This window comes from Telopea speciosissima, chromosome 1 (assembly GCF_018873765.1).
Source record: "Telopea speciosissima isolate NSW1024214 ecotype Mountain lineage chromosome 1, Tspe_v1, whole genome shotgun sequence".
Lineage (NCBI taxonomy): Eukaryota > Viridiplantae > Streptophyta > Magnoliopsida > Proteales > Proteaceae > Telopea > Telopea speciosissima.
Window position 1 is genome coordinate 4,392,266 of NC_057916.1, and position 15,885 is coordinate 4,408,150.

General features: G+C 39.9%; 1 protein-coding gene and 1 non-coding gene across 2 annotated transcripts; one reads left to right on the plus strand and one right to left on the minus strand.

Annotated features, from left to right (window-relative positions):
* Positions 1-4,728: 4,728 nt before the first annotated feature.
* On the plus strand, positions 4,729-5,533 carry LOC122649113 (blue copper protein-like). Its single transcript, XM_043842478.1, has 2 exons — positions 4,729-4,956; positions 5,085-5,533. Exons 1-2 carry the CDS (start codon positions 4,788-4,790, stop codon positions 5,483-5,485), a joined length of 570 nt encoding a protein of 189 aa, XP_043698413.1. The 5' UTR covers positions 4,729-4,787; the 3' UTR covers positions 5,486-5,533.
* A 1,683-nt stretch (positions 5,534-7,216) lies between these two features.
* On the minus strand, positions 7,217-7,290 carry TRNAI-AAU. The gene has a single exon. It is a non-coding gene; the product is annotated as a tRNA-Ile (tRNA).
* Positions 7,291-15,885: the final 8,595 nt, after the last annotated feature.

Below are 15,885 nucleotides of genomic sequence, written 5' to 3' on the forward strand. Positions count from 1 at the left end.
CAATACATGTCAATTAAGGTAATGGAGAGTTGCCGTTATTGATGATTCAACTTGTGGTGCACCCGTGATTTGGACCAAAAACTGCAAAGCATCTGGAAACTTTAGATCACTCAAGGCAATGTTGTAATTGGGATACAACATAAAGAATACTGTTCCTTTGTTGAGTATGGTTTGAATGTTGACAACTGTGGCATGAGCATATCTCTTGAATCGAGTATCAAGAAGATCAATCTTAGAGGCTACTGGTAAACCTTTGCGTCCGTGAAAGGTGAGAGCTATCCGAATGGCTCCAATGTGAAGATGCGTATAGTCTAGATTTAACCACTGGCGGATAAGATCTGAGGCTATTTCAATGGGGAAGTATTGCTCTTTGCCTGAGGCAGTGACTTGGTTCTGGGAAAATGGGGAAGCTTGCACATATTTCTTCAATTCTGGAGTCTTTGAAGGAGCAACAATTGGCCGGACATTCTTGGTGAAAGAAGTCAGATTCTTTGGAAAGACACTGTAGGGATTAATGACAAGGAAGTTCGTTGGGTAGATCTTCTCTGAATCCGAAGTGTAGTTGATCTCGTACAGGTAATCAACCTTAGTGGACTTTGAGGTTCGAAGTGTAACCTCTGAACTGGAGGAGGCATTGCTAGGACGTGGTGATTGTAACATCATTGAGAAGGAGCCGTATCCTTGAGAAATACTCACAATGGTAGATATATGAGTTCAAGTGCGTGAGAAAATGGAATCCATTACAAAATAGTATCCTTGCTGAAGGTTTTTCGAGATAAACTAACAGGGTATAGAGCGGCCTCTTGCCTGAAAACCCACCTCTAATCTCAAGGGACTTTATCGACGAGAATCCTATTTAACCGTAGTTGTCAATCCATAGTTTTCTGATAAGGAGGATCCTCAAAGAAGCAACCTTAGAGCATACTCACCGGATAACTAATGAACTCGTATGTCAAACCATATTAGAGCAGAGCTCCCTTGGACAAGGCAAAGAAGAGAGTTAAGCTACCATGGCTCTGATACCAAATAGGGGTTTGTATTCTTGTCTTTCAAAGGATGCCTTACAACAGAATCGAATACCGAATCCAAAATTGAACTGAATTAATTGAATCGGATCAAATTAATTTGGTTTGGATTTGGATCGACCAAGCAAGATTTTAATTTTGTTCTATTCGGATACAGTTTCGATGTAAGAACCATCGGTTCTAATCGAAATCGAACCGAATGACCGAACCTAAATCCCTAGTTTTTTTTGTTTTACAACTTTACGTTTGAGAGTTGACCTTTAGGCTTTAGGATTTAATGCTTTATTCCTTCATTCCTATGTTTCAGGAAACTCTTTATCTTCCAAAGTTTCAAGTTCCAACTGTTTATAATTTTTAAAAGATTTTACTATCTCTATTCTCTACAACTCTTCGTCTCTCTCAAGTTTCAAGTTCCAAGTTCCAACTGTTTATAATTTTTAAAAGATTTTACTATCTCTATTCTCTACAACTCTTTGTCTCTCTCAAGTTTCAAGTTCCAAGTTCCAACTTTTTATAATAATTTTTTAATTAAATGGATTTTCAAAGTGTGCATTTAAAAATGTAAGGTCCAAAAATACAAGATGGGCATTTATAGGACTTTTAGTAGCAAATGTTGCTAGGAATTTAAAACCAAATAGTAGAACCGTTTAGCAAACCGAATAGGATCTAAGTTGTATAACCGAATTAAAACCGTATCAAGACCCGAATTGGAACTGTATTCTATAACCGAATTGGAATCATAATCGAACCAAGCAGGTTCGGATTTGGATTTAATTCTAGAACTGAGGCGGTTCTCGGTTCGGATTTGGATCACATTATCACTTTATGAAACTGAATCGATTGACACCCTTTGTCGATTTCCCTACACACACTCTCATTGATTCTACACAAGCAGAGGCAATGTGTGCATGGTTCTAAGTATCGGTATTGTATCGCCTGTATCAGGCAATACATACCAGTTTTGCTAGTCACCAATACCATATCGATAGCACAGTAAGGACAAAGGGGTTAAATGGTCAGAAAACTCATTTTTTAAGAAGATTTAGGGGTAATTTTATCTGATATAGCTGATCTAGACCGATACCGAATCGATATTGTATCAGTTTTATAAGTTATCAATACCCATTCTGACACCGTGCACTAAAACCATGAATGTCCGAGTAGGCAGCATCGTTGTTTTATTAAAGCCCATGTGTCAAAAGGGCATTTGTAGGATGTCGTAAGCTTCACATTTTCATGGTGCTTGCATTTCACTTAAAATTATGATGGTGAGCATAGACTTTTTCTAGCTAATTCCTCGGTGCCAAACTTTCAGGCATGGTAAAATGACAGTGCTGACCAAGTGAAAGAGTTTGGTATTATGTCCCTTTCTTCATTTTTTATTTTTTTTGGGAATGCACCCCTTTTGATCATTGGACTCTGTATCCTTTGATTATCTTCCTTGGTACGCAAGGATCATGAATTCCTTAAAAAGTACATAAAATTCAAATATGTTCCATGGTGAGGCAGTGCTAATGGCAATTGATATCAAGTTTTTAATTAGTTAGATTCAAAAGATCATGAATTCCTTAAAAAGTACATAAAATTCAAATATGTTCCATGGTGAGGCAGTGCTAATGCCAATTGATATCAAGTTTTTAATTAGTTAGATTCAAAACTTAACTCAAGTTTTCAATAGCGAAGCTCCCACCATTGCGCGGGTTTGAGGAGGATCGACATAATGTACAGAATCTTCCCTTTACTTTTACAGAGAAACTATTTTCAGAGACTCGAATCCATGACCTCTTGGTCACAATCAAGCAACCATTAGAGCATCTCTAGTCCTTGTCTATTTTATGAATAATCATAATCCAGAATCCACTTGTAGTAAAGCTTGGATACAATAAGTGAATGTGTGTAAGCAGCGTGCCATGGTTACTTAATTAAAGTGGACAGATTATTCATAGTAGCCGATTATTTCCATTTGTTTTCCCATCGATTATTTTTTTCAGCTTTTCCATTGGTTTAATCAGTTCGAACGTTTTTCTAATGGACCCGGTTTTTTGAGTTGCCTTTTTCATCGAACCTGTATGAGACAGCCGGTCTGAACCGGTCTGGTTCTTGAAAACTTTGAGTAGTTTCCCAAGCATTTCCTAATCCTAACTAGAATGGAAACATTCAATATTCCTTCATGCTTTGCTCACTTCTGTTCTCCTGGCCCTTCCAACCTAAACCCTAACAAGACAACTAAGACTTCTCCAAGTTTAGGTAGGGTTCTCCCAATTCTAATTTATCGGGTTGGTTGGGTCATGGGTGTCCCACCCTCCCACCTCGTTCTGTTTCTGTCTTTAATACATTGAGTAGGGTTTAAGTAGGTATTATTATACCTAGAATGACCTTTCTCAAATAATGCCTCATTAAAATATGAAAGAAAGTTTTCTCTGGGGGTAGTGTACCGTCCACACCCAGGTTTAGAGGGGATAAAAATGACCGTCCCACCCTCTATGAAAGGTGGAAATCCCACCCCCATGATGCTAACATGCGTGTTGTCACCATCCCCCCCCCCCCAAACTAAGAACACCGACCTTAAAAATATAAGGAAGGAAAAACATTGCTCAATCGTGTGGCCCCTACAACAGTGTAAGGGCCAATGAGGGGACACACAGGGGCATCAATTAGGGGGGATTTTTTATTCTATAGGAAGGTGGGGCGTCATTTCATAGGGGTTGTGTCTGGACTCAAAGGCCAGACGATGCTTTCTTTTTCTTAAAATATAATATATATGACCACCCCGTGAACCCACCCTTGTTTGATACCTGAGCGTGTGCTCCCATTGGCCCGTGCTGATAGAGGGGCCACGTGACCTGGCAATCTTCTTTTTCCCAATATAATATTGATGTGTTTTCATGTACTTCTATAGCATTATCATGCTTATGTAATTGGTCAAGGATCTTATCCCCTTCAGTTCCCGCCTGACCCAATTCTTCAATACCTCTACCAGGGAGGCACAATGACCACCCTACCTCTGCCCGAATGGGATCCACCCCCTTAATAGAGGCACTAGGGAACGCAGGGAAGTGGAGGAGATAATTTTCCAACTCATCAATATTGTAACATTTTCTTATAAAAAGCAAGGAAAGAAGAAAGAATTTTTTTAAAAACAAAATAAGTATACCAAAATAGACATGATGGTTTGGTAGTTGGTACACATTAACATAACGGGACCTTTTCATGTTCTTCCTTCATTTCCAATCAATTATATGAAAGGCAGGTACGTGTATGACAATATGTTCCCGGCCAGCCAAAAGAGACTTAAGAGAAAATTATAAAGCAAAAAGGTAAGTTATATACTTACTTTGCCATTGGCTTAGTGTGAGCTCGAGAAACTACGGATGGGGCATTAATCCACCTACTACAGCTTCTCAAGTGAAGTTTTAAAGTTGAAAAGAAACCAATAAAGAGAAGATTTAAAAAGGCTAATTAACAAGGGAAAAGGTAAGAGAAATGGTCACCCACTTCTTTATATTTTGGCTGGGGGGGGGGGGGGAGGGGGGGAAGGAATAGAGTCCAACTCAAGTTATTCCCATTGAAAATTAGTCTAGAAACCAAACCTATTTCAATTTTCAATGGAATAATCCAAGTAAGTGGACCAAAGCTTACTCACTTCTCTCACCTTATCTCCTATATAAGGACCCTCTTCTCTGATCATTATAACACATTACCCTTCCCTCCTTCCCCTCTTCTTCTCTCTCTCTCACGCATAAACACAAACACATTCTCAAGATGGAAAGTAACACAGTGGCTGGAGTTTTGTTAACAATCCTTGCATTGTGTTTTGTGGTACCAAGCTTGGCTACAGATTACACAGTCGGCGATGCAACGGGTTGGACAACTAATGTTGATTATAGCACGTGGACTAGTGGAAAGACATTCGCCGTCGGTGACAGCCTCGGTTTGTTTAATTACTTTCTTTCTCTCAATTCTTAAATTGCGTTTGATATGTATTCTAGGTCGATTTTACATTCTAAGATGTTTGAAGCTTAATATTAAGTCTTGTTATGTTTTGATATCAATGTGCAGTTTTCAATTATGGAGGAGGACATACAGTGGATGAGGTGAGTGGAAGTGACTACAGCAGTTGCACAGTTGGGAATTCTATTACTACAGATAGCAGTGGAGCCACCAAAATTACTCTCAAGACAACTGGAAGCCATTACTTCATTTGTGGAATAGTTGGTCATTGTGCAAGTGGGATGAAGCTATCTGTAACAGTGGCAGGAGCTACTTCAAAAACCCCATCCACAACACCATCAACCACTACCAGCCCCACCACCACCACCACCACACCCACTACCTCCTCTCCCTCCACCACCACCACCTCTTACTCAAACTCATCCACATACACTCTTTCTCCAACCATAGTCATATTCTTCACTTGTCTGGCAATTTTTAAGTTGATTTTCTCTCCCTTGGCCTCCTAGACTAGAAAGCTTTATTGCCAGGATGGAGGCAGTGCTCTGTTAGTGCTTTTGTTTGGGAGAAGAGAATTTGGTTTAAGTGTGACTGTGGAGAATTCATAATTAGCACAGGGGAGTTGGTAGGATATTAGAACTCTCTTTCTCTCTCTGTCTCTACTCTTTAGTCTCTTACATTTGGCATCTGGCATTATCAGTTTCTTGTATCCTTTTTGATAAATTCCAATCCATTTGGTATGTGTACATGCATTATGTATGAGTTGTTAAAAAGTGATATTAGCTTTGAGATAACGCGAAGATTCAATTAGAGGGGTTGTTGATGAAAAGAAAATTGGTTCTTTTGTTCTCTCATTATATCTTTGGGGAAACGAGGAAAGGTTGGGGATTTGGGACATTTCACCAACCACATCAGGCAAAGTGGTCAAATTCTGGTGGAGTTGGTGAGGGAGACCTCAATCAATGATGGATCTCTTAAGGCTCTGTCACCCTTTCACCTAACCTCACTTTTCCAGCCTCCTCCCGAAACCCCTCAAAAAATAAAATAAAAATTATAGAGAAAAAGATCTCAACTTAGTGGTGTTTTCTACTCCCTCTAACAAGGCATTGCGAGATGATGTTTCTGTCCCTGGGTAGATATCCAAGCGTGCTCAGCCATTGAACCCAGATGCTGATACTTGTATAGAGACCATGTTACCAAGTAGAGATCTCTTGCTCTAAAAGTTATGTCACTAACATGATTTTGGTGCATGGTATCAAAACGGTTATCGATCAACTCAGAAATCAATATGGTATCAGATCGGTATCAGTACGGAATGGCCATATCAAACAAATTTACCCATTTTTTCCTTTAAAAATGGATTTTTGACCATTTGACCCCCATACCATATCACCGATATAGTATCAGGATCGATCACTTGCAAAATGGTACGTATTACCCAATACAAGCGATATGATATCGATACCTCAAACCCTGATCAGTAAGGCTATGTTTGGAGAAGAGAAAAGAAAATTAACATAATGAGACAAACATCATGATGATGTAGTGATTGTTTTAATTTGTCTCTCTCTTTCCTCAAATTCAATTTTTTTCTTGACATCGAACATAAAAGGTAGATCGCCTTTTGTTCTGTATTTTTGAATCGGTCAATCCCATTAATTACTTCATTTTTACCTTTTGAACCTCGCGACTAAAGAATAATGGATCAAGAGGATTTTCCTTAAAATCATACCTAAGATAACCTCGATCACTTTTAATTCTTAGTGACCCAGAAAAATGGACTAACAAGTTTGACATGTGAACATACAATACTTGCGACCAGGCTCACATACCATGATGGTCTAGAGTCTAGATTCATCCACTGACTACAAAATGTCAACCTTGGCCCAGCCCACATAGTGGAAAGCGGAAAGCCCAATCGAGGCATTGTTGGGCTTGGGCTCATTGGGCCAAACTTGCTCAGAAAATCTTCCACTGACTAGAAAATGTCAACCTTAGCCCAACCTTGTTGGACTTGGGCTCATTGGACCAAACTTGCTCAGAAAACCTTCCACTGACTAGAAAATGTCAACCTTAGCCCAACCTTGTTGGACTTGGGCTCATTGGACCAAATTTGCTCAGAAAACCTTCCACTGACTAGAAAATGTCAACCTTAGCCCAACCTTGTTGGACTTGGGCTCATTGGACCAAATTTGCTCAGAAAACCTTTTTTATTAGAAAAAGGTAAAATTTTTGGAAAATGGCCTATACAGGTCTCGAACCTGTGACCTTCGCGTTATTAGCACGACGCTCTAACCAACTGAGCTAATAGGCCATATGTTTTGTATTGTAATCCAATTCTAAATTAACCCCTTTTGGCAAGGAAAGAATCTTCAAACAACTGGGCCAAGTATCCAGGAAGGGAACACAGAATGTTCTCTCTCTCTTCGCTTCGCTTTGCCTCGCAAGCTTGCAGGAGAGTAGGATATGCGCACTTTGTTCATATATATTTAGTTACAGTTGGGACCTCACGTGAAAGGTGACACACATGCAAAAAGAAAAGCCCACCTCTTAGTTCTTACATGGTGAAAGTTCTTCTCTATCCACAGATATTGGAGAACCATGAATGAATAATGATAATCTCTCTGCTGTTGAGCCATTGACACCTAACATCCAGATACCCACAGGTTTACGAGAAGTGGATCTTTCATTGGATGTAGACAAGCAACCAATGAGTGGTAAGAGACACCCAGATAGAACCCCAACTAGCAAAAGGAAGCGGAGTATGGGTAAAGATGTCTCAAAGTCTTTATCTGCAGTTGAAAATTTTTGCAATTGGAAGACAAAAAAGGCTTCAAATACAAAATTTTCCAATTGAAGCCCAAGAGTGGTCTAGCTGATTACTAAATGTGTCTGGCTCAAACCAACGAATTAATAATTTTTTTTGGTAATAAGATTGATAATTGATCAATAGAATAGAAACATGTATATGTCCTGGTATATGAGACCTAGTTACCTAAACCTAAATGTGAGGATTTAGTGCACATTATCAGATTTGGTATGTTATCTCAAAAACGATACTGCTATCATGATTTGAGGTATTGGTATCGTATTGGGAGATATGTAACAATTTTACATGTGATTGATCTCAATATCGTGTCGATACCATATTGGTGACACGATATGAATAAAGGGTAAAATGATAAAATAAAAATAAATAAATAAAACTCATTTTTAAAGGAGAATTAGAGGCAAATTATTTCGATACAGATTTGAAACCATATCAATTTCCAAATTGACCGATATCCATTCTGATACTGTACACTAAAACCATGACTGATATGATCATATGGATCAGCACAGATGGGAGAGTTTTGCCTTTAATTTTCCTAACATATTATTGGAATTTTTTGACAGTTCTAACTTTGGTTTGAAACGTTAGAATGATACCGGATAAGTATTGAGATTGGTGGTTAGCGATGCCAATACGGATCGCGGGATACGAATCTGATACAGATACCTCAAACCACGAGTCAACGAGAGCGAGGGTCGGGGGCTTGGCTCCTGTCCTGCAGTGGCGGGAGCTGGAGCGTCCAGCACCCCCCTGCGATCACTCCACGTGGCCCTCTTTGAATCCAACGACATAATATTGTTTGAACCATTATTTTAATTCAGACCTCCCATTAACCTCTCTCACCCACCCAGATCCCATTAAACCCGACCCGATATATCACACATGCTTTTTCCATTTATTATTGTTGGAGATTACCGTGTATGCTTTGAAGTCACATAAGAATGTGAATCAGAGATTAAACTCAGAGAAGAGGGACCCATGTGACTGTGAATCAGAGATTAAAACTCGAAGAATTGAAGAAGAGGACCACCATTTTCAGCAATTTCTACCTTTTGGCTGCTTTCTTGACTGAGAGAAGTAGACAGAGGAAGAAGGACCCATTTAAATGAAGCTTCGATGAAGGTTTTCGCCAGGGTTTATTTTCTTCTGTTTCTTCAAAGAAACCGGAAACTAGCAAAACCTCAAAACCCATCCTCTTTTTCCAATTGCTTTTCTGATCCAAAGCTGATTCAGTGCCACCGTCGTCTGAATTATGTGGTGTTCAGAAAAAGGAGAAAGAAGAAGAGGGAAGAGTCACATGAACTAATGTCATCGAGTGCCGTTTGCCTTTGTCACCGTTCGCCGTTCAACCAGTAGAGATGGAGATGAGAGCTCCATAGGGTTTGTCGTTGTTTAAGCAAAACGAACAGAAGAAAAGAAGGGAAGAGAAAGACCCCCTCTTCGATTTTGGTTTTCAAAAAATGAAATACATCGGATCGGATTTAAAAGTATCTGGGCGGGTGAGAGGTTACTAGGACATCTGGATTAAAATAATGGTTCAAACAATATTATGCTGTTGGATTCAAAGAGGACCACGTGTAGTGATCACAGGAGGTGTTAGATGCTCCAGCGCTCGCCATTGCAGGACAGGAGCCAAGTCTGAGGGTCGGAGAGAGAAACAGAGAAACAGAAACGTTAAAATTAACATTTAACAGTGAGTCGGACTTTGGTGCTGGGACTTGAGAGCGGGGAGCATCTCTCTTTCAAGTTTTCAAGTTTAATTTTCCACTTTCCTTCTCTCAGTCTCTCTCTCTCTCCTTCGGCGCGTCACGGATCCACCCAAGCTTATCGGGACCCAGCACTTTCCCAAAACACGGAATAAGCCGGCGGAATGTCACGTCAATCATTCCTACAAATCAATCAAGCAAGAGAGATAAGGCGTATCCTACTGCACTTCTCGGTGGAGTTTGTTCTACATGGTAGCCATACTACTAAGCTTGCCTAATGCCTCTCCTCAAGTCTCTCTCTGTCACGCATAGGGGTGCATAGGGACGGGTTAGATCGGGTTTTTAAAAATCCTAGTCCAACCCTGAGTGTCCTTGGTTGGGCCCAGGCCTGTCCTGATTTTGACTCAGGATCTAAATACCTTGACCCTAACCCTGACCCTGACGGGCCAAGCCTAGCCCAAGCCCACCCTAATTGGCCCTGATTGGATCGGGCTTGACCTAATGGCCCTGGTCCTGCAATAATTAAATTAAAATAACAAATCTAGAGAAAATGTGAGAAAGGAGGCTTGAAACCCAAGACCTTTTAGTAGCAATTGGATTTTTCACAACACAAATTGCCAAGTGCGCTAGGCTCTTGTTTATATTAATAATAGCTTCTATTTTTTAATAAATAAATAAATTTCTTCAGGATCAAAATCAGGGTAAAAAATCAGGGTCAAAATCAGGGTCGGACTAAGACTGAGGTCTCAACCCTGACCCGACCCGACCCTGACTCAGGGCTAGGAATTTCTGGCCCTAACTTGCCCTCAGGGCCAGAAATCTTAGCCCAGGCCCTGTTCGAGCTCAAGGCGGGTTCAGGCCGACTGGGTCAAACTTGCAGCCCTACTCACGCATGGTTTGAGGTATCGGATCGGATTGGTCCATTTTGGCCGGATTGGATTGGTATCGGCCGACACCAATCAAACTCTACAGACAAGGGTAAAAATGCAAAAAAATAGTTTTTTTATAAGAAAATAGGGACAAAAGTGTCATATTTATCAGAGTTTGACGATCCGATCCGATCCAACCGACACCGTATTGGGTAATTGTATTACAATTCCTTACAAATAATTGAAACAACACGAATTGCAATACAATAGATTAAGCAGTAGAAACTAGGCTTGACCTTTGGCTGAAATGAGAAGACCAAAGCTTGAATTTGATGTAGAACCACACCCGCAACAACTTGAACAAGCTTGAGGTTGAGTCACACTTGTGGTGCTGCCTTTAAGGTAATTGATGCCTCCTACTGCCAAGGAGTGTTCTGCACCACTACCCCAAGATAAAACAACCTCCAACTAGAAGATGAAGCAGTCCTTCTAATCCCTTGAAGGAGCCAAGAGCTTCAACACAGCAACCCTCTAACACACTTAGAAGAAAAGAGAGAGAGAGAGAATAATACTCCTAGTGATTGCTAAGTATGGGCATGAACATGTATCCAAAGATGTCTCTTACAAAGCAATTGGTTGGGTTTATATAGGCCCAAGACCAATCCTTGCATTCCCTTGGAATTCTCAAGAATAACCATCCACTTATGACCAAATTGAAGAAGAAGATTTATGGGCATGAATATGGACATGAATTGGAGGTTAATTCCAAATTCATGGTCATTCCCCACTAAGGGTCATGAATGACCTTAAAATTCATTCATTCTCCACTAAGACCATAAAGGCCTTAAAACCCCATAAAATGGTCATTCTCCACTAAGGACCATAAAGGCCTTAATACCCATAAAGGGAGAGACATCACCTATGGCCATGAATTGAGAAATCAATCTCATTCAATATCCTTGACCCACCTTCCCACTCATGATAGTGACCATGAATAGACTTTAGGGTACCCATAGAATGTTACAACCTTTGGAATTACTTCTTTGATCACATGGGTCCCACACCATAACAAAGCAATCAAAAAATTTTGAAACTTAAAATAAAATAAAATATATTTTAAATCTAACAATCCCCCACAAGTTTCAAAACGACACGAGACACACATGTCGTGATCGAATTAGACACTATAGGACACATCGTTGTAGGTGTCTTGGACTTGAACCTACACTAGGTCTAATGAACCGCGCTACGAGTAGAGGTGGAGTCGGACTCCTTGAACCTTTTCTCATTGGTGTAGTGCCGTCCCATCAACCATATCCCATAGGTTGACTCTTGTGCTACCCATCATAAAATCACTTTGGACTTTTGAACCGGCCATATCCCTTATCTTGAACTCGTGAATGTTTTAGAGAACTCGCCTATAAGTTCTCATCGGCGGCGGCCACACCCCCTACATTCACTTAGGTTAGTCCCTAGTGTGCACCACAACTGACACACCCCCACATTTTCTGGGATTAGACTAATTAAGAGCTTTACCGCCCAACCTCTTTCTTTGTGATAGTACTACTTTCACCATCTATAGCTTGGAATGAATATTCATACAAGTAGTAGTACAAAACCGGTCAACCAGTGATTTCGTTTGTACCCCTTGAACCTAATTCAGGCATTTAGCCTCTTCACATAGGTAGGGTGTCCATCACATGACCTATGGATTAGGCATTAACCCCATTCCTGTAGATGCATTACACAAGTTCTTGACAGACATAGGCTTTGTGAACATGTCAGCTTGGTTACTTTCTGACTTCACATAATCGATAGCTATCATTCCTTCATCTATGTACTGTCTCACAAGGTTGTGTCTGAGGCGTATGTGCCTCCTCTTACCATTGTATATCCGGTTCTTGGCTAGATGTATAGCCGCTTGGTTATCACAATGTAGTGATACCGATGGCGCCGGTTTTTGCCACAATAGAATACCCGCCATTAAATTTCTAAGCCATTCGGCTTCCGTTCTGCCTTTTCCAAGGCTATGAACTCGCCTTCCATGGTAGAGCCTGTCCCACAAGATTGCTTTGTGGACTTCCATGAGATTGCACCGCCTGCTACTGTAAACACATATCCACTAGTAGCTAATGACTCGTTTGTATCCGAAATCCAATTTGCATCACAATACCCTTCCAAAACTGCTGGTTTACCACTATAGTGTAAACTATAGTTTATAGTGCCTTTTAGGTACCTTAATAACCTATCGACTGCGCTCCAATGTTCCTTACTTGGATTGTGAGTATGTTGACTCAACTTTCCTACCGCAAGGGCAATATCTGGACGCGTACAATTCATTAGATATGTGACCGAACCAATAATTTGAGCATATCTTTTTTGATTCACTGGTTCACCTAGGTTCCTTTTCAAGTGACACCCCATATCAAAAGGTGTTTTAACCGCTGAAACTTCATGGTACCCATACCTTTTAAGTATATTTTCTGCATATCGGGCTTAGGATAATGAAATATGATTTCCTTGCTTGGTGATTTTGATCCCAAGGATCATATCAGCCTCTCCTAAGTCTTTTGTGTCGAAACTAGACATCAAAAGTTTCTTAGCTTGATTAACCATTTCCAAGTTTGTTCCCATTATGAGCATATCATCTACATATAGTAGTATGAATACACCCCTACCACCATGAAACCTGCTATATAAGCATCTTTCAGCGTCATTTACAACGAATCCATTTGAAATTAGAACCTTGTCCAATTTTTCATGCCATTGCTTCGGTGCTTGCTTCAATCCATATAAGGATTTTCGAAGTTTGCAAACCTTTCGCTCTTGGCCAATTACAACACAACCTTCTGGTTGCTTTATGTAAATTTCCTCCTCTAAGTCCCCATTAAGAAATGCCGTTTTCACATCCATTTGATGGATGACCAGGTTATGTATTGACGTCATTGCCAACATAACCCTTATTGTGGCAATTCTAGACACCGGGGCAAATGTGTCAAAGTAATCAATATTAGGCTTTTGCCTAAAACCTTTGACAACAAGTCTGGCCTTGAAAAGATCAAGTGACCCATCACTTTTTAATTTCTTTCGAAATATCCACTTGGTTTCCAAAGTTTTGGAGCCGAATGGTAAATCCACCAATTCCCAAGTGTTATTCGCCAAGATTGAATCTAATTCACTCTTGATTGCCTCTTTCCAAAAGATGGCATCCAGTGATGTAATAGCCTCTTTGTATGTAAGAGGATCCTTGTCTACTAAATAGACAAGCCACTCATCATCTGTATATTTGGGTCTTTTGAGTCGCTTGCTCATCCTAGGCCGACTTTCATCATTATTACTCAATTCTTGATTGGTAACCCTTTCATTTGACTCCATTTCCCCATTAGTCAATTGACTATCCTTACTTATAGGTAATATGGACTTAAAGGGAAATAAATTTTCAAAAAACTCAACGTCTCTTGATTCTATGATGCTATTTGGTTCAATAACATCATCCATAGCTTTGATCACCATGAACCGGTATGCCGTACTATTTGTAGCATAACCCAAAAACACACAATCACATGTTTTTTGTCTCAATTTTCTTTTCTTGGAATCCGGTAACAACACCTTAGCCAAACAACCCCAAACGCGTAGATGTTTTAGACTTGGTTTCCTACCAAACCATTTCTCAAATGGAACCATACCAGTCTTGCTATGTGGGATTCTATTTGATAGATAACATGCCGATAGCATGGCTTCCCCCCACATATCAAGTGGTACACCTGAACTCAATAACATAGAGTTCATCATCTCTTTAAGAGACCTATTTTTCCTTTCAGCAACCCCATTTGATTCCGGTTGGTATGGAGCAGTTGTTTCATGGATAATTCCATTTTCCTCACAAAACTTATCAAGGTTAAAGTACTCAGCCCCTCTATCAGTTCTAAGTCTCTTAACCTTCTTACCAAGTTGATTTTCAACTTTCATTTTGTAAGATATGAACGCCTTTCCGGCCTCATCCTTTGATTTGAGTAAATACACCATGGTATATCAGAGTGGTCATCTATGAAAGTTATGACATAGTTGTTTCATCCCCTAGACTCATATGACTTGTAGTCACATAAGTCACTATGGATTAATTCCAAGAGATTACTCTTCCTATCCATAGTCTTGTGAGGTTTTTTGGTTAACTTTGCCTCTACACAAGTTATGCACTTGTTTACAGGGGATTCCACCTTATCGGTGATCATGCCTAACTTGCATAGTTTGGTGATATATTTCACACTACTATGACCCAACCTACCATGCCACAAATCAAAAAAGTTAGAAGAGACAATCATGTAAGCAGAAGAAATACTAGTTTTCTCAATTACAATATTTCCAACACTTAGTACAAACAACCCCTCACTAAGGTATCCCTTCCCCACAAAAATATTGTTTTTAGTGATAACCGCCTTATCACTTTCAAAAGCCAATTTCATTCCTACTTTATTAAGCAAAGGAACTGAAATTAAATTGCGCCTAATATCCGGCACATAAAGAACATTGGTGAGAACCATAGTCTTCCCTGAAGTGAGTTTCAAAGTCACTTTTCCTTTTCCCATAACAGGAGCACTTTGGGAATTCCCCATAAATACCTTTTCATCCTCTGTATTCATGAAATAAGAGGAAAACATCTTCAGATCACCACAAATATGTCTTGTGGCACCGGTATCCAATACCCAATCTTTTGATTTTTCAATCAAATTTGCTTCCGTGACCATAGCAATAAAGACGTTGTCTTCAACTAAGTTCACCTTTTCAGAATTTTTCTTCCTGAACCGACAATCTTTTTTGAAGTGTCCTAGCTTACCACACACAAAACAAGTAAGTTTCTTCTTCTTGAAAGAAGGCTCATCATTGTCTTGACGATTCTTCCTTTTCTTGTTTTGTTTGTTGGTCTCTACCAAGTTCGCTTTTAGGCGTCTTTCCCCAAGGTCTTTTTCACCCTTGTCCTTGTGCCGGTTCTTCTCCTCAATTTTGATCCTTACAATCAATTGGTCTAGAGTCAACTCCGTCTTCTTATGTTTCATAGACGCCTTAAATGCATCCCAAGAAGATGGAAGCTTTTCAATCAAGGCACCGGTCACAAATTCTTCCGGTAGAACCATCTTTTCCTTTGCTAGCTTTCCAACCAAAATTTGAAATTGATCAATTTGGCTTGAGACGGTGTCACTATCTTTCATAGCAAAGTTTAGAAAGTTAGCCACCAAGTACTTCCTTGAACCAGCATCCTCAAGAGAGTACTTTTTTACCAACGCATTCCAAATCGAACATGCATACTCCAAAGAACTATACACATGGTATAGGTCATTTGATAATGCATTCAAAATTCGATTCTTGCACTGGTAATCAGCTTGAATTTAAGCCACCCTTTTGCCCTCCTTTTCAGGATCATTACTTTTTTTCGGCATGGGTTCAGTCAAGGCAAATACCACCCCAATTTGGGCTAATGCAAATAACATCATTTGCCTCCATCG

Excerpts from the sequence above, each read along its gene's own strand:
- LOC122649113 (XM_043842478.1), top strand. The coding sequence starts at position 4,788 with ATGGAAAGTAACACAGTGGCTGGAGTTTTGTTAACAATCCTTGCATTG. Across the intron at positions 4,957-5,084 it reads CGCCGTCGGTGACAGCCTCG|TTTTCAATTATGGAGGAGGA; the intron begins GTTTGTTTAATT and ends ATCAATGTGCAG.